Here is a 20,370-nt window from a genome sequence, read left to right as displayed (position 1 = left end):
TGACAGCAAGCAGACTGATTTATTAGCTGTTGTGGTAGGAAAGGTACAAAATTCTTTAAAAGTTGGTTCATTTTGAACTCCCTTGACAAGTCACTGTTGTACTCTAGCTGAGTTTTTTGGTGGCAATTCTTTCTGTCATCAGTGACTTTCTAAGAACTCAAAGGTGTCTATCAGCAACCCCAAGCCCAGGAAGCAGAGGCAAGACAAGGTACATAAGCTTCCTGTGATGGGCCTCTCATCTTTCCGCTCAGTGGGACGGTCAGTCACCCATGCTATAGTCTTTGCCCAGTTGATCTGCTCAGGAGCCCAGCATGGTATGCATGCCTTCATTGTGCCCATTCGGAGCCTACAGGATCACACCCCACTGCCAGGTAAGCTCTACTGCTTACTCAAGAACCCCTCTCCTACTGCTGAGAACTCAAGAACAATGGCACTGGGTTTTGATCCTACTCCACGTACTGGCTGTGTGTGAGCCTAGGCTGTTTGGATGTTCACCTTACTAGACCTGGAAGGAGGTGGGAGGTCCTTGGACTCCCCACAGGGCAGGGAACCCTGACTGTTCTTGGGGCTGATGAGAGAGGGGGGCTTGGTTGGGGGAAGGGGGGGGAATAGGAGGCGGTGACGGGAGAAGACAGAACTCTAATAAATAAATAATAAAAAAAGAACCCCTCTCATAAGATGCTCCTAACAACTTTCCCTGTCCTGAATCCCCTAAGAGAGATGTACAGAAGCTGGGACATATCCCCCTTGGCTAGAAGGAACCCAATTGACAGAGCTAATATAGTATGAGCTGGCTGTTTGACTGGTACAAGATTCAGCATCTGCCTGACTTTGGCTTGCTTACCTGAAGCCTGAATACCATGGTGTGTGTGTGTGTGTGTGTGTGTGTGTGTGTGTGTGTGTGTGTGTGTATGCCTTTGTGTCTCTGCGTGTGTGCCTATATGTGTCTCTATGCATGCCTGTGTGTGCACCTTAGTGTGTGTCTGTGTATACTCTGTGTGTGCATGTGTGTGCTTCTGTGTGTATAAACCTGTGCGTGCGCACGTGTGTGTGTGTGTGTGTGTGTGTGTGTGTGTGTGAATGCATACTGCATACACTCAACTGACAGGCCTTCTCATCTCTGCCCTCTTCTAGGAATCACAGTTGGGGACATAGGGCCCAAGATGGGCTTGGAACACGTAGACAATGGCTTCCTGAGACTGAACCACGTGAGGGTTCCCAGAGAGAACATGCTGAGTCGCTTTGCAGAGGTTAGATCCTGGGAAGGTTATGGCCCCAGACCACCTAGGCACTTACCCTTTGCATAGCTGCCACAGGCTCTGGTTTGCCTCAGCAAAGCTGCGTTTGGACTCCAAACCCCTTCCCCCAGAAAGAGGCTTAGGGGTCCCACAGATAAGGATAAGACCCAGCTTAGGAGCACAACAGTGTTGGGGAAATCCTGTCACTTTAAGCCTCAGACTCCCGATACTTAAATATGGTTTTAAATACTTAGCACATGGTTTTCAGAGTAGATCCCCAGAAGGGGAGGAGCTGAGGGTGAACATGCTATTTCCCTACAATCCATCGCAGAACAGGTATGGCCCAGGTGTTGGCAGAAGTCCCCAGTTAGCCAGCCTGTACCTGTTGAGGTGTAAAAGGTGGGGGTTTCTGGGGTGTCTCATGGAAGCACTTTCACGTGTTGGCAATCATGCTGCACAAGGGGTCTGCTTTCGGCGAGCAGAAGAGGGATGCCTGCAGGGATGGAGGCTCATGGGAGTGCAGCCTGGTAGCCTCGGCTCCAACCCAGACCTGTCTCTGTTACACACAGGTCTTGCCAGATGGTTCCTACCGGAGGCTCGGGATACCACAGAGCAATTATCTAGCCATGCTGGTGACACGGGTGTGGCTGCTGTTAAAAGGAATCCTACCCCACCTCCAGAAGTCGTGTGTCATTGCTGTGCGCTACTCGGTCATACGCCACCAGTCCCCTCTTCGGCCTAGGCAAGGAGCACCCGAAGGCTGATCCTGACAGAGACGGCTGACATTCAGTCCCACGGTGTCTGCATGGACACCACCTCTGCCAGAGTCCTGGTGCTGGGGCAGATCTCACACACATGCACACACCCACACATGCATGCAGTCCAGGTGGCGTCTTTAGTTCTCTCTACTCCATCACTAGACTGGCTGGTCTAACCTGTTTGTTAGTCTCTTATCAGGGTGTGGCCCCATCAGGCTCTGGGTGACCACATCTTCTACCCTGTGCCACCTGCTGTGACTCAGGCCTTTTGCTGAGTTCCCATTTGTCCTGCATGGCTGTGACTTAGCTAGTGAGTTGGTGTCTGCCAGTTGTCAAGGCTGGTTGGTTGTTGTCAAGTTGTGTCTGGTAAAAGCCAATTGCCCTAGTCTGCATGTGACTAAACTTGTGTTGCCTGGCTCAAACTCGGTGCCTAGCTGTGAGAAGGCTAAGTCTAGACCCCTTCTTTTCATTGTCTGTTGCATCTGGTTCCCATCCTCTCCATTCTATGACACAGAACAGCAAGGGCGGCTATATGACATCTGAGAGTATACGTGTGTATTTCCAGAAAGAATTTAAATCCAGGGAAACAAGTCTTTTGGGATAGGTCCCAAATGGACACACACTCTCAAGATGCAGCAAACTGCACTGAGAACAGGAAGCAGCGGCAGGGCACATCATAGCCTAATGGGGCTAAGGGGAGTTTCCATTCCCGCCCTACTGACTGGCCCTGGGCTTGAGGAGGCCCTCCCAGGTTCATGTCGGACCTGTGCATAGTGAAGTCACCAGGTCTGAGCATACTTGACGTGAAGGGCCCCAACCTGCCATAAACACGCTAAGGACTAGATGCCAGGCAGACCTGGGCATCACACACTTCTTTCTCCCTCAGCTTCCATGTCTGCAAAATAGAGGTAACAGGGGCAGAGTTTCAGGGTGGTGGTAAGGGTGGAATGTGAGAAGGGTAGCAAGCTTGAATCTCAGAGGCCCTTTAAAACTCGCAACAGCCTCAGAATGAGGCCTGGGCTTTTGAATTCCAGGCGGGGCACATCTTCCCTGGAGGACTGAATACTGGAGGCAAGAGGTGATAGTGCCTCTGTCTGGGCAGCAGAAGGGTCCCGAGGCTGGCTATGAGTGCACGCTGTGTGAGGAGGAGATCCCAGGTTCCTACCAACTTCAGCCGACTTTCCATGCACGCACCCTCTCCCAATCCCAAGACTCGGGTCTCCACATGCTGGAGGTAGCCCCAGGTACTGAAGACGCAGCAACGGACAGGGAAGCCACAGTTCCTTTCTTACATTATCTGTGGGCCCAAGTTTATACCCTAAGAGTTCTCACGCTCAATGCATTTCTCGTCACGCAGCAAGCACCTGGTCATGGGGCAGAGAAAGGTTCCCAACTCTAGTCATCAGTGGGGCAGGGCCACACCCCTTCACCTGGCCTTTGCGTCCAGACAACTTGGAGTTCAGAACCTCTCAGATTTTCAGATAAGATATTGGATGTATACGCTGAGGGTATTTTTAGAGGAAATTGAGTGAATGTTGGTGATGGGTGGGACTTAGAACATAGTAACCTCATGTTGGCCTTTCAATGGTCCAATGTTCCTTTCGGCTTTGACAGTATTAGGAATATGGAAAGCTGGCTTGGAGTGAAATTCTAAACCTTTTGCTTCTTTTCCCCTCAGTGAGCCAGAGGCAAAAATCCTGGACTACCAGACACAGCAGCAGAAACTCCTTCCCCAGCTTGCCATGAGTTACGCCTTTCATTTCGTGGCCACCAGCCTCTTAGAATTCTTCCACGGTGCCTACAGTGCCATTCTGAAAAGAGACTTCAGCCTCCTGCCTGAGGTATTCTGTGTGCTGAGAGCTGCTCCTGGCGGGTGACTAATGCTGTTCCAGTTGTTGGGAAGTGGCTACAGCCCGGCTCCCATAGGCCCTCTGTCTCCCAATGCCCCAGGACGTTAGGGTGATATGTAGATCCACAGACACCCGGCCCCTAGAGCGCTCCAAGAACGTTAGCAGTAATGTGAGCGTAGGGGGCACCGAGCCACAATCCCCAGTGCATGAGAGGAACCAAAACAACCCCAGACAAAGCCAACTGAATTCATTGGATGGCACAGTTTCACCTGGACTAACCTGATTTATTCTACCGGCCACAAAATAACAGAACCATCCATGTGTTCAATCAGGAAGATAACACACCTCAGAGGCTCTGCTTTGCCTTTCAAAAGCCCAAAATCGTATCCGGTCCAGAGAGGGCACCATGGTCCCAAGCTGTGCATTGATTCAATACTCCCAGAGTCTAGGATGAGGCTATGACTCACACACCTTCCGTCTGTGTAGGTCCTGGGCTCTCAAAGCATTGTTTCATTAACCCTCTCCATAGCATACACCATTTACATTCTTATTTGGCAAGGAAACTGAGATGGAAAGGGAAAAGGAGGCCTTCCTCCCATAGATGTGAAGATCTGAAAGGCGGATGGGGGCTTTCAAGAACCAAAACCTTAAACTAAGCCACTGCCTGACAACTTCTGCCCAGTTGTTCTGTCAAGCGTCTATGAAGTCAGCGGCTTGTGCACAACAGAAACTGATTTCTCACTCTTCTGGTGATATCCAGCCTCTGTCGTGGTGCTACTGTTTGCTAAGGGCCTTCCTGCTGTGTGGTAGCATGGCAGTGGATATCATACGAAAAAAGAGCGGGCAGGCACTGAGAAAAGGGACTCAGGTTCATAGCAAAGCAGCTTCCACAATAAGGAACTCAGTCCTACAAGGGCATGAACTCATCCATAACACAGGAACCCTCATGGCCCAGTCACCTCTTAAAACAGTTATGGTGGCAACTGTAGGACCAGCATGTAACATGGCTCGTGGATAAAGGCACTTGCTGCCAAGCCTGATGACCTGATTTCAATCCCTAGAACTCCCATGCTAGAAAGAGCAAGTTGGCTGCTGCTAGCTGTTCTCTGACATCCATAATGCACTGTGCCCCCCCCAACACACACACAGATGGTGGGGTGGAACGAAAGCTTTCAGAGGTAGCAATTGTTCAATTGTACTTCAACAGAAGTTTTGGAGAAGACATTCCAGCCATTGCAGCCACTAACATGCCTCATGAAGATTTCACCTTATGACACCATCCATGCCAAAGGTCTGCCTCCTGACACCATTGCTCTGGGATTCAGATTTCAACATAGGAGTTTGGATAGACAGTTGAAACATGGCACCCTCCTACAACCTGGGAAGATATATGCCTTCTTTGGCCACCTTTCCAAACTTCTGCCTGCTGGCAAGCGCCCATGACTCTTGTAGGATGGTGGACCCAATCCAGGAAGGCCCCTCTTCTGGAGATCCTGGAGACACTGGCTAGGACAGGTTTTCCTTCATTCTTACAGTCACACAGTCACACTAACTATGTGACTTTGCACAAGCCATAAACTCTGATTATTTGCTTTGTCTGATACCCTGAGAAGCAGTGGGCTAAGAACAGCATCAGCCGTGGCCAGCATGCAGCAGATACCAGGTGACAAGTCTGGACGGTCCTATAGGACCCTTACACTGCTTTATTCTTGCAGCTCCATGCACTGAGCACTGGCATGAAGGCCATGATTTCAGACTTCTGTACGCAGGGGGCAGAGATATGTCGCAGGGCCTGCGGTGGTCACGGCTACTCGAAGCTGAGCGGTCTGCCAACACTGGTCACTCAAGTGACAGCTTCTTGCACCTATGAGGGCGAGAACACAGTGCTCTACCTGCAAGTGGCCAGGTAAAGTCCAGAGTTGTCCAGACCTCTGCCCCTATCCTGGGGGGTCCCCTTAGCTTCCGCTTTAACGGAGGCTTCTGTTTCATGCCATGGAAGAAGAAAGCTTTGGAAAAGTACCATTTGAGGGCTGCCCAAATCTCAGTGTGTGCCTAATCTGCCCACTTTCCCCAAATTCCCCACTATTCCCAGCAAGGCCATCCCTCTGTCTTACCCAGAAAATAGCATCAGGTTACTGCCTGGGATCTTGCTTCTCTCCTGTCCCCACTTCTCCATAGGCACAGGGGGCTCTCTTCAAAGCCTAGAGAAAAATTACATCTTTGTTTTGTTTAAAATGGTTTATTAGCTTCTCTCTACTTGAAGGAAAATGCCACAGTATACACTATGTTCTTTCAGCCCTTATAACCCAGATGCTGCCTGACCAACCTGCTCTCAGGTCCTCCTGCCTCCGCTGATCATACTCTTCTTTCCTTGGCCCTCTGCCACTCAAAACCACATGTTTCCTTTGGAAGCTATCACAATCCATAATTGTCCACAACTTCTTGCTTAGCTTTCTTTTTTTTTTTCTCAGTTTTTCAAGACCGGGTTAGATAGGCTTTCTCTATGTAGCTTTGGAGCCTGTCCTGGAACTCTCTCTGTAGACCAGGCTGGCCTCAAACTCACAGAGATCCACCTGCCTCTGCCTCCAGAGTGCTGGGATTAAAGGCGTGCGCCACCACCGCCTGGCTTATGCTTAGCTTTTTGGTTCTTCTTCCTAGTTAAACCAGGATTTCCCTGAGGGCAGACACTTTTCTGCCTTGCTCATTGAGGAAACACAGAACAGGCTGTACCCTGAAGGACAGTTAGGCCTCACCAGCCTCCTCCAAATAGGCTGCTTCTTGCCAGCTGCCTCTGATGACTGACATTTTCATACTCATTTATTCTCTGGCAACTGAACAGAGTAGATGCTTCAGCATCCAAGAAAAAAAAAGGACCTCTCTGGCAAATATGACACATAGCGTTTACCAGGATTGCTTTTTCAAGTTATAAAAATGATACAATAGCATGCATTAGGCAACCTGCACCCGGCATTTGGCAACCAATTTGCGAGTATCTCATTCAGCTCCACGCACCCACCCTGCTAGACAAGAAAATTCATCCCCATTGTCATGAAGAAACTGAAGCCTAGGGAAGCGCAGACAATTGTAGAGCATCCCACAGTGGTGTCAGAAGAGCTACTGGGAGCCCAGGGTTGTCCGCGCACAGAACTCGTAACCCCTGGATTGTCGCACACAGGAGCAGCCTGGAGTCACTTTCCTTCTTCCTTATGTCGGTACTCTTTCACAGACGCTATACTTACATCCTAAGTCCCCACTCTATCCTGACGGTGCCACATCTGTTGGCACAAACCTCAAAAGGACTTGTGTTTAGGATCTCAGGGAGTCTAGCCCAGCTTTGCATGCTCCCATCACCTGCTAAAGAAATTAGTACTTTTGGTACATTTCACCGAGGGTCCTACAGAAGACGTGCGGGGTGGGTGAAGAGTGACTGGCGGGCAGAGGCCTGGAGCCCCTGGTTCTCTCCCCACTGGAGCACAGCGTGAATATGTGTGACCCTGGTAGTAAGGGAGGGGCTGAGGGTCCCACAGAGTCACACACTGCCTCATCTGTCTCTACCTTCACCTCCCAGGTTTCTGATGAAGAGCTACCTGCAGGCTCAGGTGTCCGCAGGCTCCACACCACAGAAGCATCTCCCTCCATCTGTTATGTATCTTGCCATACCAGGGCCAGCCAGGTGTGCAGTCCAGACAGCAGCTGACTTCCTTTGCCCCGACCTCTATACCACAGCCTGGGCACATGTATCTACCAGGTAAGCCAGTATGGAGAAGTCAGCATCCCACCCATGGTGGGTTCCTTCCCACACAAGGACAGCTGGACGGTCACTAGCAGACAGTGCTTTACCAACCACGGCCATCCCCTGCCTCTCCAGACCTCCAGCTCCTATGATTGTGGGTGTAGAAGAAGGAACACCTTACCCTTCAGCCATTAACCACCACCGTTTCTTTATCCCAGTCACAGTGGTAGAAATGTATCCCCTCTCTGGCTAGTGAGAGGAAGCCTTTAAACCTTTAGGTGCCTATGGTGAGTTCCAATCTAACAAATGTGCTCATACATGAATCACTGTCCATGAACGGATGTACAAATCAGTGCCATCAAGTAAAGTAGTGTTTTAAGTCTGAACTATCCCACAATCTACTAGTAATTTTCAGAGTCAAGTTGCTATCTGCACCCCTGTAAAACAGGCAGGCACAAGTTGTAAGTACTAGTAATGCCCACGCTGTGTGGGACAGAAACAGGGTGATCCCTGGGGCTTGCTGGCTGCCAGCCTGGATCCAAGTACACTGAGAGACTCTATCTCAGGGGAATAGGGCACAGATTGATAGAGGAGGATTTCTGACATCCTCTGGACTCTATGCAAGCACATGTACCTGCTAACATATGCATACACACATGTACATATATGCTACATACACACATATATATCATACACATTAAATAAACAAAGAAAGCATAAAGGCAATGTTCAGAAGTGTAGTTATACCTCAGAATAGAACTGGTTTAGGTCCAAATCAGGAGCAGAAAAAGAGAGAGCATGAGCAAGGAACTCAGGACCACAAGGGGTGCACCCACACACTGAGACAATGGGGATGTTCTATCGGGAACTCACCAAGGCCAGCTGGCCTGGGTCTGAAAAAGCCTGGGTCAAAACCGGTCTCGCTGAACATAGTGGACAATGAGGACTACTGAGAACTCAAGAACAATGGCACTGGGTTTTGATCCTACTGCACGTATTGGCTTTGTGGGAGCCTAGGCAGTTTGGATGCTCACCTTACTAGACCTGGATGGAGGAGGGTGGTCCTTGGACCTCCCACAGGGCAGTGAACCCTGATTGTTCTTTGGGCTGAGGAGGAGGGGGACTTGATTGGGGAAGGGGGAGGGGAAGGGGAGGCGGCGGTGGGGAAGAGACAGAAATCTTAAATAAATAAATAAATAAATAAATAAATAAATAAATAAATAAAGAATAGAACTGGTTTGTAGTCAGGGTCTAGTCAAGTCCAAGGCACATGATCAAAACTAAGGACTCAAAGCTAGAGAGAAGGCGCAACCATTAAGAGAGAGCTTACTGTTCTTGCAGAGGACTCAGGTTTGGTTACCAGGGAAACTGACATATTCTTCTAGCTTCCATGGGTACCTGCACATACATGGTACACATAAACACACACAAGTACGAAATACATGAAAATACATGGTTTTTTTTTAGAAAGAATATATATTATACTTTTGGTTGTGAGCCTAGCCTTTAATGGCTAAGCCATCTCTCCAGCCCAAGAACATATATTATTTGTTGTTCCTTTCTTAAGTAAGGGTCTCACTACGTAGTCATGGCTTGCCTGGAACTCACTGGGTAGACTGGGCTGTCCTCAAACTCATAGAGATCTACCTGCCTCTGCCTCTTGCCTCCTCAGTGCTAGAATTAAAGATGTGCATTGCCATGCCTAGCTTAAAACATTAATTTTTTTATTATTGATTTTAATTTTATGTGTTTGAGTGCTTATCTGTATATCTGTGCACCATAGAGAAGAGGTGCCCATGGATGCCAGAAGTGGGCATTGAATCTCTTGGAACTGGCGTTACAAACAGTTGTTAGCTACTGTGCAGAAGATGGGACTTGAACCTGGGTCCTCAAAAAGAGCAGCCAGTGCTCTTAATTGTTGAGCCATCTCTCCAACCCATAACATAAATTCTATGAAAAAACAGCTAGGCAGTGGTGGTGCACACCTTTAATTCCAGCACTCAAGAAGCACTCAAGAGGCAGAGGCAGGCAGGTCTCTGTGAGTTCCAGGCCAGCCTGGTCTATAGAGCAAGTTCTGGGACAGTCAGAGCTGTTAAATAGAGAAACCTTGTCTTGGAAAACTAAAAAACAAACTAACAAACCACCCAAGAATGTGCACATTCTGCTGGGCAGTGGTGGCGTCCGCCTTTAATCCCAGCACTCAGGAGGCAGAGACAGGCGGATCTCTGTGCGTTTGAGGCCAGCCTGATCTACAGAGGGAGTTCCGGAACAGTCTCCAAAGCAACAGAGAAACCCTGTCTCAAACTCCCTTCCCCCTAAAAAAGAATATGCCCGTTCTGTCATTTAACAATTACCACCAAATACTATGTGTCAGAAATGACTAAGTATTCCAGAGACTGGAAAAAGAAACACACCCTAACCAACCAAATACAAACACCATCACTGAAGAGATTTAACTATCTAGAAGGGAACTTTCTGAACTCTGTCCCAAAATGGAAAGCCAGAACCTGGAGAAAACATTTCCAGCATTTACCAAGAAAGCTTACATTCCAACTTGTGACCCGAGGAGGGTAGCAGCTTCCTTAGGATCAAAGGCAACTTGAGACATTTGCTTATTCATTCCACAGTACTTTTAAATGCCTGTAATATGCCAGGTAGTATGTTTAGAAATGGGGATCTATCTGTAAGCTAGCCTGATAAACACACAGGACACACAGGGCTGGGAAGGTTGGGGAAGGGAAAACAGGCTACTGGGGGATTAAAAGGCCATTCTGCATCTCCTACCTTGGAACTCAATGTACCATCTGCTTATCAAGTCCCTGACAAAGCAAACTCGGCATTGCTTAATAAACAGTTTGTTTTATGCCAGAATCCCAAAGGCCAGATAAACACTGTAGAAAACAGACTAAAGGTTATTATAACGGCAAACGGCTAAGTTAATGCTCAGAGGTCAGGAGGTGGGTCTCTGTTTTTGTATCTAGGTACCTCAGGTAGGAATTTGCAGCATGATTAGCCTTAGAAGAATAAACATTCTCCTTGCCCTGGCCATAAGAAGTCTATCAACAGGATGGCCTGAAGTAGATCTAAAGGCTTAAGAACTCCCGGAGGCTAAAGCAGGAGGATTTAAAGTTCTAGGTCACTCTGGACTATACAGCAATACTGTCTCAATGGAGAAAAAAAATATTAGCCCTATTCCTTATTAGCTGTGTGATCCTGGGCAAGTTAATTAACCTCTCTGGGACTCAGTTTTTCCCACTGTAAATTGGGAATGCCCGGAAATTAAAGAGATGCTTCTGAGTCTATAGCTTTATGGCATATAAGACATCAGTTGGATCATTTCCATTTTTGAGAGACCCCAGCAGCCCATCAGTTCTCTTTCCTGCTCATTCAGGATACTGAGCCTCTTTTCTTTGGTTCCCAGGCTCATAAAGGATGCAGCACACCACACACAGACCCTCATGAGATCTGGGGTTGACCAGCATGACGCCTGGAACCAGACTGCTACCATACACATCCAGGCTGCTAAGGTGAGATGTCTGTCAGCTGTAAGGGGCTTGTTCTGTTTCCCAGGTAGGCCACCATGCTATGAGAACACTCAAGGTCACATCCTTACCCACGCCTGCTCCTCAGAGACTGCCATCATCTTGCATCCAAGGCTGTGGTCCAGAGAATTTTAATGAAAGGACTTAACTCCAAAGCATCTTGCTGGCAGCCTTTAGGAAAATCTAATGAGGCATTGCTACTGGATTTGATTCAGGTCATTCAAATAGCTCCTCCCAGAGAGAAAAGCAGCTCAAGTCTTCCCTTAGCCCCACGGGCAATCCTAGGATGTCTGATCCAATTTACGTTCTCTTTTGTGTTTGTGCGTGTTTCACCACCAGTCGATAAATATTTGACTCTTCACCAGCCCTGGATACTAAACAGCAGAGACGCCACCGACAAACAGCTATAATCGGGGAAGCGCGGGAATGGGATGGGAAATGCCTGCTGGTTACACTCCCTGCAGAGCCCAAAAGATTCTCCAGAAGAAAGGGGTACAAGGGCTAAGATTTCAAGCAGCAGTTGGCGGTCTGAGGGTTGTGGCAGCTTGGGAGAGGTTTCCCAGCAAAGAGCGCAGGTGTCATCAAAGCAGGTAGGAAAGGCTAGTTGGCGGAGAAGCCAAAGCAAGAGAACTGAACTAAGGTGAGGCAGACAGGGGAGGGAGAGCAGGAGGGGGGGGGGTGAGGCCTGAGGCCTTAGGCCCTTCTAGAGCTTGGTAGGATGGCTGGTTCTTCCTTCCCTTGCAGGGGGAGAGTGCCACGCTTGGAAGGAGTAAAAAGAGTTTCCAGAAGAATCATGCATGCTGCAGGGGAAAGAAAGGGCCGGAAGCCAATCAGAAGAAAGCAGAGACAGTCTGGTCCGTCCTGAGGGTGACTCTACCACGAGCATGGTAGAGACAGAGTAAAACCGGAGAGATGCAGAGAGATACAGGGCACAGGTTACAGGACTCAAGGTCACGGGGTGGGGAGCAGTAAGAAGGCCTCCTAAGCCGAGGCAGCTGAGATGTTTCGCTTACCAACAACTGGAAGACGGGGAAGTGTTCATTCCCATTGTCAAAGTCCAGGCCTGAAAAGGGCTTTCTCAGAACAGGAGTCCTGAAAAGTACCTGCAGAGGCACGCCTAGGTCAGGCTGACAGGCAGACTGAGCACGAGCGCCACCTGGCGACCCAGCATTCAATCACACGCAACCGGGGCTGGCATGGAACCCTGCAGACCTCCGCCTCTGGGCATCGGAGTTCCACGTAGTCTTCAACCCGCTGTGCTGAGACCCCCTACCAACCACAGGGTTAGCCAGATCACAGGAAAGGAGACACACTTGCCCAGTGTCCATTTGTCTGTCTTTAAACCTTAGTGCCCTGACTTTAAACACACCAGCCAGGACTCCATCAGTTAGCATAGGGGAGGCTAACAGAATCCTTTCGAAGGTGAAGGAGAGAAACAGTGGAGACAAGACACCTTCATTTCCCATGTGCCACGGAGGCACAGATATGTCCGTCCTCAGGAAGGTTCCAGGAAGAGACCTGCCGCTGGCCTCTCACTCCCTGGTAGAACTCACTGGAAGAAAGCATTAGGAGAACCTTGCCGTAGTCCTCCCTCATAAAGGGATTCCTCCTGGCAGCAGCCCCACATTCCAGTCATCTAACAAACAATAGGGGCCCTGACGGCTTCCCACGGAGGCAGGCATCATCCTTTAGTTGTTGGGGTGAGGAGAGAGGGAGCCCCAAGGAAAACGCTCAAATGTCTAAGGTTAGTAGTGGTCATCTTGCTTACTGATCCCCACTCTTTATTAAGTGGTTATGAAACACAGTGTCCGGCCCTCCTCCACGGCACCGCGGCCTAGTGAACAACAGCACTGCTTACAATGCCCGCTAGTATACATTGCACACATACATTCCTCAGTGCACACATGTGCACACACACAGCCTTAACATGGCAGACAGTAAATAGCTGTTTTCTTGAGAAAAGGGGGGAGGGGGGCTGACACCCTCCAGGTACCCCAGGCTAGCCTTCAATCCTCCTATAGTCTTTCTACTGTCTTTTGTTGTTGTTTTCTGTAGTAAACAACAATTCTTTTATTTTTTTAATATCAAAAGGGAATACAATCACTTAAATGCATTTTTCAAGATTAAGCCATGAATAAGCCCATTTTGGGTACTCTTTGTTGTAGAGTCAGTGATTCTGACATAATCACGCACTTGACATCAGTGATGGAACTCTTACAGGTAGCAGGAGCGTAGCTGGTTTGATCTTGACACTGGGGAAATTTCCTAGCATTGCTGCACTTTATATGTATTTGAATTTCCTCAGACTTAGTACCATTACAGTCTGTGATATAACTAAGCACCTTCCCGACACACTTTCTAACATTTCAAAGAGCTCTGAGAAGAGGAATCTAAGTAAATATCAAAACACGGCAATTTATTCCTTCTCAGCGTCCTGCTTTTCATTTATTTCTTTATTCTGTTTTCCACATCATATATCTTGATCCCATTCATTCCCCATGTTTGCATCCCCTCTCAACCCCTGTGTACCCCCCAATAAAATGAAATTCAAGAGAAAAAAAAAGGAAGAAAATAAAATGAGAAAAATAAAAATACAGAAGAAATTAAAAATCTCGTAACGGAAGCTGCAGTGCAGTTGTGACACAAGTCATACATACATCTCTGCTGCTTGCAAGTGTTCATTGCAAAGAATCATTTTTCTGGTTTGAGGCCCCCGGGTTCACTACCTGTTTGATGCTGGGCCCCCACCAGGACGCTTCCTGGACACCCGTTAGTGCTCTGTGTTGTGGAGACCTGTCTGCAGCTTTGGGTGTGCGGGTCAGATCTTTCATATGATGGGGTAGATTTTGGAGCAGGCCAAGTCATAACCCTGGGTCTGGGCCTGGGCAGCTGGAGGGTTGGTTCCCCATAAGGGAGCGAGGGACAGCTCTCCTGGCCTTATGACCACAGGGCCAGCTCTCCCACCTGCCCCAGGAGTTTCTTTCTATTTTCTAATGCTCTTAAAGATAGCTCACCTAAATGAGGAATCCAAAGGCCCAGTTTCACAGTCCACCTCGTCCCCAGTACCCATATACAGAGATGCATATTCACACCACCAAAAAGCTTCCATCAGACAAGAAATAGCCACCAGTCCTCTAGAAGGCACACTTACTCCAAACATCTTGCCATGCCTCCAGAATGACCCATGGAGCTGGGAATGAGAGTTGGTGGCCTATGCATCTTTGTGTCTTCATAGGCCCACTGCTACTACATCACTGTGAGGAATTTTAAGGAAGCCGTGGAGAAACTGGGCAACGAACCAGAGATTCAGCGGGTGCTCCAACGCCTCTGTGACCTCTATGCGCTACATGGTATTCTGACTAACTCAGGTGACTTTCTTCATGATGGCTTCCTGTCTGGGGCCCAGGTGGACATGGCTAGAACAGCCTTTCTCGACCTGCTTCCCATGATCCGGTGAGTGACTGGGACTTGAAATCATGTTAGACCCTGGTGTCCAGGTTTCTTCCCATTCTAAGACCTTGTAAACGTGGGGTCTAGACAGGCTAGTGCCCAGCACAATTATACCAACAGAAAGCACTGGGCTTAACGAAAGAATCATTAGAGGAATTAGGAGAAAATTAGAATAAAAGTGCTAAAGAATAAATTAGCTACCTCAGTTGAACTCTCCAACACTGGCAAGGATCAGTGTCTAAGAAATGTGTCTAAAATCAAGGTTCCTATATATGGGCATGTTAATAATAACAATTTCAATCATAAGCAGTGTTTAATGAGGATGTGTGTGCTAGGAGCTTTTATATGCATCATCTCGTTTAATTCATTCAGCCTTTGAATTGGATTTTATCTTCCTGTGCAACTGAGCAAGCTTAGGTGTGTGAGAGTGAACTTTTGTACCTTTGCATGATTAGGCAGAGGAGGAGCTGGGGACATTCAGAGCTTCTGGCCACTGGGCATGCTCTCTTCACCAGTGTGGTAAGGAGCCCAGGGAGTTTATTATCATGTGTGTGGTATGCATATCCAGGTCTTTGTTGACTTTGCCTTGAGCAAATTCTCACCAAGTTTCAAAAGTGTATTTTATTACTCCTTTACATCCCTTAAAGATGATTTTTTAGACTCAATAATTTATGTTTTGTAAAGCAATAATACAGATACTTTTTAAATGTAGAGCTGATCCTGACATCTAGAGTCATGAATACTAGTGACATTCATCCTGCTGTTTTATACATAAAGTAAATATTGCTTTAAGAACACATCAAAACTAAAGTCTGTCCTGACCAGATAACTAGAAGAAACAGGTATTAAAACACTATGAATTATTTATTAGTGTCATATATATATGCATATTTTTAAGGTAACTTGAGAACACAATATTTTTTAAACCTTTCTGGGCAAGCTGGGCAGTGGTGGCGCACGCCTTTAATCCCAGCACTCGGGAGGCAGAGGCAGGCGGATCTCTGTGAGTTCGAGACCAGCCTGGTCTACAAGAGCTAGTTCCAGGATAGGCTCCAAAACCACAGAGAAACCCTGTCTCGAAAAAAAAAAAAAAAAAACCTTTCTGGGCAAAAAATATGATGCCTTTATGTGTGGAGGGAAGTGACTTTTCTCCTGGGATCTTCAGTAGTTCTCATTATTAGTAAAAAGATTTTAAATTGGTGCAGGGTTTCATAAGAGGCTAAAAAAATTCAATCAAATGTTTTTTTTTGTTTCTAATATGCAGTATTAACATGCCCCTGTGGCTATATATCAGCACGTGACAGATAGCTAGTCGCTAGTAAATGTTTGTTCAATTAAACCATCAAATATGGGGCCAGAGAGATGGCCTGTGGGCCAAAGTGTCCCCCACCAAACCTGACAATCTGAGTTTGATCCCAAACAGCAGAAGGCTAGTACCAGCTTCTATAAAGGTATCCTCTAACCTCCAAACACAAACCATACATCCCCACCAAAGTAAACGAGTAATAATACCAACAAAAATGGTCAGATGTACACTGAATACACTTATACCAGGTGTTAAATTTATCTTAATGCAGGATGATCCAGTATGGGACCTCTAAGGGTATAATTAGTACTACAGAGGGCAAGTTGCCTGTCTTTCTGAAATGATTAGCATTTTTAAAACACACGAAAAAAAAAAAACACTTGGGCCTGGCTGGTGATCATCATACATAAAAGAGAACCATAACAGCCATAACACCTCATAAGCATGGTATGTGCATGCGTGCGTGCGTGCACGCATACGTGCCTTGGCTCCACAGACATAAGCTCCCAACACACACCTCGAAACCACAAACTGATTTATTTACATTGGGTCCTAAGTTTCCTTTCCTACTGCAGTAATTGTTTATGAAACAGACCCACGCTCTCATCAGTTCAGAGTCACGGTTCTCTGCCTAGATTAGCCACTATCACCCTCAGCTTTCGGAGATGACAAATCAGGACAGGACAATTCTAAAAGGCACCAAAACTAGCTCTCACTGTGAGGCCAATGAACTGCCTGGCTCAGTCGGAGTATCTTAAGTGGTGCTAAAAACCTCCACTAGGGACTTCTGAGTAAAGGTGGCAGATTCAACACACACATTCATTTCTGAAGCCCCACTAAAACACCAGGATAAACATCAAATATATACCTGACTTGAGACTACATCTCATGTAGCACTGGCTTTGAACTTGCTATATAGCCAAGGATAGCCTTGAACCTCTGGTGGCCCTGCCCCTATATTCCCAGTGATGGGATTACCAGCATTAGCCAACACACCCAGTTTTTATGGAGTGCTCCAGTTTGAACCCGGGATTTTGCTTCACACACACTGGGCAAGCACTCTACCAACTGAGCTAAGGGCTACACCCTTAGCCCTGAAAACACTCAAAAACTTAAAGGTATCCACCCACAAAGAGGAAGACAGAAGAAACAGGAAAGTCGGAGGACATGTGGACACGGACTGGCAGACAGGTTCAGCAGAGAACTTGGAAGGACATTGTGTTTCCGGCAGTGGGGTAAAGGTGAAATGACAGAACGCACTGGATTCCCAGTTTCCTCCTTCCTCTTGACCCAGTTCTGTGAAAAGAGTAAACAGCAAGGCAGCGTACTGGAGAGCACTGCGCACAGCCCAGGATGAGACCATCCTACAAAATCACGTTACACGCCCTTCCCAGCACGTTTCCCATTGGCTCCTTGAAGGCGGGCAGCCTGTATGTATGAAGATGACAAGACAGTCCCTCAAGCAGCCAAAGAGAAGGAGCTAAAGATGCAAACCACTTATAACCCATCCAGCTCACCCCACAGTGACCCCACTAAAAAGTAATCCCAGGCTTCTCCTAGTGTGGCTAGTTAACACCCCACTATCCGCTAAGATTGGACACCCAGGTACACAAGAACAAGACGATGTGAAGGATACAAATAAACCTGCAGAGAAAAATCAAACTTGAAAACAGAAAAGAAACATTTTTTAAAAAAATCACCAATATCTTCAAAGAGCTAAGAAGGTCAAGATATTGCCATCAGCAGTCAGAGGGCAGAAGAAAAAGGTTCTGAAATTTTAAAAATGATAATAGAAATGAAACATCAGTGGATGGATTGGAAGATAGAGTTGTGGTGACCTTAGAGAAAGTCAGAGACAAAAATAAAATAAAATGATTTTTAAAAAGAGGACCAAGCAATAAAAATTTTTTAAATATATTTTAAAGAAAACCCATATTCTCACTGGCCTGGAACTCACAAGCAAGCTAGATAAATTGGCTATTGAGCCCAGCAGTGATCTGCCTGTCCCCACCTGCCCAGTCTAGGATTACAAACACCCATGCTAAATGGTGGTGCATACCTTTAAACCCAGGACTCAGAAGCAGGTGGATCTCTGTGATTTCTAGGCCAATCTGGTCTACAGAAAGAGTTCCAGGACAGCCAGAGCTGTCACACAGTGAAACCCTCTCTCAGAAACAAAATAAAATTAAAACAAGACATGGCTGGCTGGGTTTGGCTACAAAGAATGCTGGCTAAAGCAGCCGGGCGGTGGTGGCGCACGCCTTTAATCAGCAGGCAGATCTTTGTGAGTTCGAGGCCAGCCTGGTCTACAAGAGCTAGTTCCAGGACAGGCTCCAAAGCTACAGAAAAACCCTGTCTTGAAAAACCTAACTAAATAAATAAATAAATAAAAATTAAAACAAAACTCAACATAACACTCAGTACTACACACACACACACACACACACACACACACACACAAATAAATTCTAGGAATCAAACTTAGGTCCTCAAGCAGTTTATCAACCAAGCCACCGCCATATATATATATATATATATATGAATAAGATAAAGCAGGGGCTGGGAGTACAGCTCTGAGGTAGAACACTTGCTAAGTGTGCGGGATGCCATTGGTTTAACCTGTGTCCCCAAAATGAATCATTATAAATAAATTAATAAATAGCACCAAGGAGATGGATCTAGAAGCTAATGCAATAATCCAGGTGAGAGATGACCACAGATTGGACCAGAGTGCAGCACTAACTGCTGTGGTGGGAAAGAGGCAAATGGGGACATGCTTTGAAAACAGAATAGTGTTTGCTGACAATTAGATATGATACAAGACAGAAAGAAAAAGTCAGGCCATTTATCATAAAGGGGAAATCTATAGGAGGGCCAGGTTTGTATAAGACAGACAAGATCAGGAGTTTGTTTTAGGAATTCGGTGCAGTTGAAAAGCCTGTTAGCAATCTAATACAGAAGCCAGCAAGCAGGTGACATAAAGGAAGGATAAATTTGGAAGTCAGTGGCATGTGGCTGGTATTTAAAGCCATGAGAAAGATGATGTCATCTAGGAGTGAGTGAATGAGAAGGGTTAGGACCCTCCAAAAACAGTAAGGAGACACAGACAAGAGTTATTTCAGGGAAGTGCTTGAGGTAAGAGCAAAGCGAATCCAGTCCTCCAGAAAGAGCAGAAGAACTGGACATAAACAAACAAAATGCTCCCAAATTCAGTCAAAAGAGAAGCCAAGATCTAGGGTAGGTGAGGGAAATGAGGGGAGCCAAATGCCTGTTTGCTTTTAAATTTTTTAAAGTTTTGCAAACATGCCTCCATATATGTAAGTGCGCAATGCCTGGGGAGCTAGAGACAGCTGTGAACCACCCAGTGTTGCCAGCTAAACCACGGTCCTCTAAGAGCAGCAAGTGTTATTAGTGCTGAGCCATCTCTCCAGCCACCCCCACCAGCTTGTCTTAAGAGAGGTGATAGCAACACCAATGGAATGACCCCAAAGGGTTTCTGACACCGCACAGGAAAGAAAATGTATCCTTCTCCTGTAGGTAAGGGGTAGAAGAATCTAGCAGACCAAGGACTGGATAGACCAGAAGCAGGAGTTGGAGCTGACGGGTGTAATGGAGGGCTGTGCACAATGCTCAGAGGTGGGAGCTAATGGGAAACCTGATGACTTCCACCTGATCAGTGAAATAAGATGCAAAGTCACTCTGGGAAGGAAGGGGAGGTGGGTGCTGTAGACTTGAAGACTGAAAAATCACAAGGTGAGTGAGTCGGTGAAGCAAAGCAATGGAGCACGATAGCTAGGCTGTGTGGCTCAGCTGCCTGAACTCTTAGGACAGCAGCGTGTAGGCTGGTTTTTCCAGTCACATATAGTCACACAGGTGGTGGCAGAAAAGCCCTGCAAACAAGGAGTGAGCTGGGCTCTACATCAGCATGGCAAAAGAAGAAAAACTGCTGAATGTTATTTTCAGGGGGGAGAATATAATGGCCTATGGAATTTCAGCTGACTACAGAGAAAGCTGAGACCATCAGGGTCATTAACAGACTTTAAACAAGAAGTACAGCTCATTAGCTCTTGTCAAAACAGGAGGCTTGCTGGGCACTGGTGGCTCACGCCTTTAATCCCAGCACTCAGGAAGCAGAGGCAGGTGGATCTCTGTGAGTTCGAGGCCAGCGTGATCTACAGAGTGAGTCCCAGGACAGGCTCCAAAGCTACAAAGAGAAAATCTGTCTTGAAAAACCAACCAACCAAACAAACAAACAAAAAACCCAGAAGGCTCATTAGTTGTCAAAACAGGATTAAAGGCCAACAAGATGACTTGTTGGGCAAACATACTTGAAGCCAATACTGACAACGTGAGTTCAGTCCCTAGGATGATGATGTAAGCTTGATCCAGAGACCCACAAGTGAAAGGACTGACTCTGGCATCTTGTCCTCTGACCTCCATAAGGACTGCACAGTTCTAGACCAGCCGGAACTACAGTGACACAACCAAGACCA

The 20,370-nt window shown here is 47.1% G+C and overlaps 1 protein-coding gene across 2 annotated transcripts in view; it reads left to right on the top strand.

Annotated features, from left to right (window-relative positions):
* Positions 1 to 20,370, top strand: part of Acox2 (acyl-CoA oxidase 2) — a 30,497-nt gene that overhangs the window by 5,259 nt on the left and 4,868 nt on the right. Inside the window, exons 6-14 of one of the 2 annotated variants that reach the window (XM_050161109.1) lie at positions 252 to 371; positions 1,135 to 1,250; positions 1,808 to 1,980; positions 3,675 to 3,837; positions 5,562 to 5,752; positions 7,415 to 7,594; positions 11,001 to 11,106; positions 11,866 to 11,975; positions 14,357 to 14,574. In XM_050161109.1, coding sequence (XP_050017066.1) covers positions 252 to 371; positions 1,135 to 1,250; positions 1,808 to 1,980; positions 3,675 to 3,837; positions 5,562 to 5,752; positions 7,415 to 7,594; positions 11,001 to 11,106; positions 11,866 to 11,975; positions 14,357 to 14,381 — 1,184 coding nt within the window. In that variant the 3' untranslated portion in view covers positions 14,382 to 14,574. Of the gene's footprint in view, positions 1 to 251; positions 372 to 1,134; positions 1,251 to 1,807; positions 1,981 to 3,674; positions 3,838 to 5,561; positions 5,753 to 7,414; positions 7,595 to 11,000; positions 11,107 to 11,865; positions 11,976 to 14,356; positions 14,575 to 20,370 lie in introns of those variants that run through there. The other variant, XM_050161108.1, reaches the window with a different exon arrangement.

Source organism: Alexandromys fortis, unplaced genomic scaffold (genome assembly GCF_014885135.2).
Source record: "Alexandromys fortis isolate MF-2015 unplaced genomic scaffold, M_Fortis_MF-2015_v1.1 scaffold_123, whole genome shotgun sequence".
Taxonomy (NCBI): domain Eukaryota; kingdom Metazoa; phylum Chordata; class Mammalia; order Rodentia; family Cricetidae; genus Alexandromys; species Alexandromys fortis.
The sequence above is the reverse complement of the archived record's forward strand: the minus strand, read 5'-3'. Positions and strand labels throughout refer to the sequence as shown.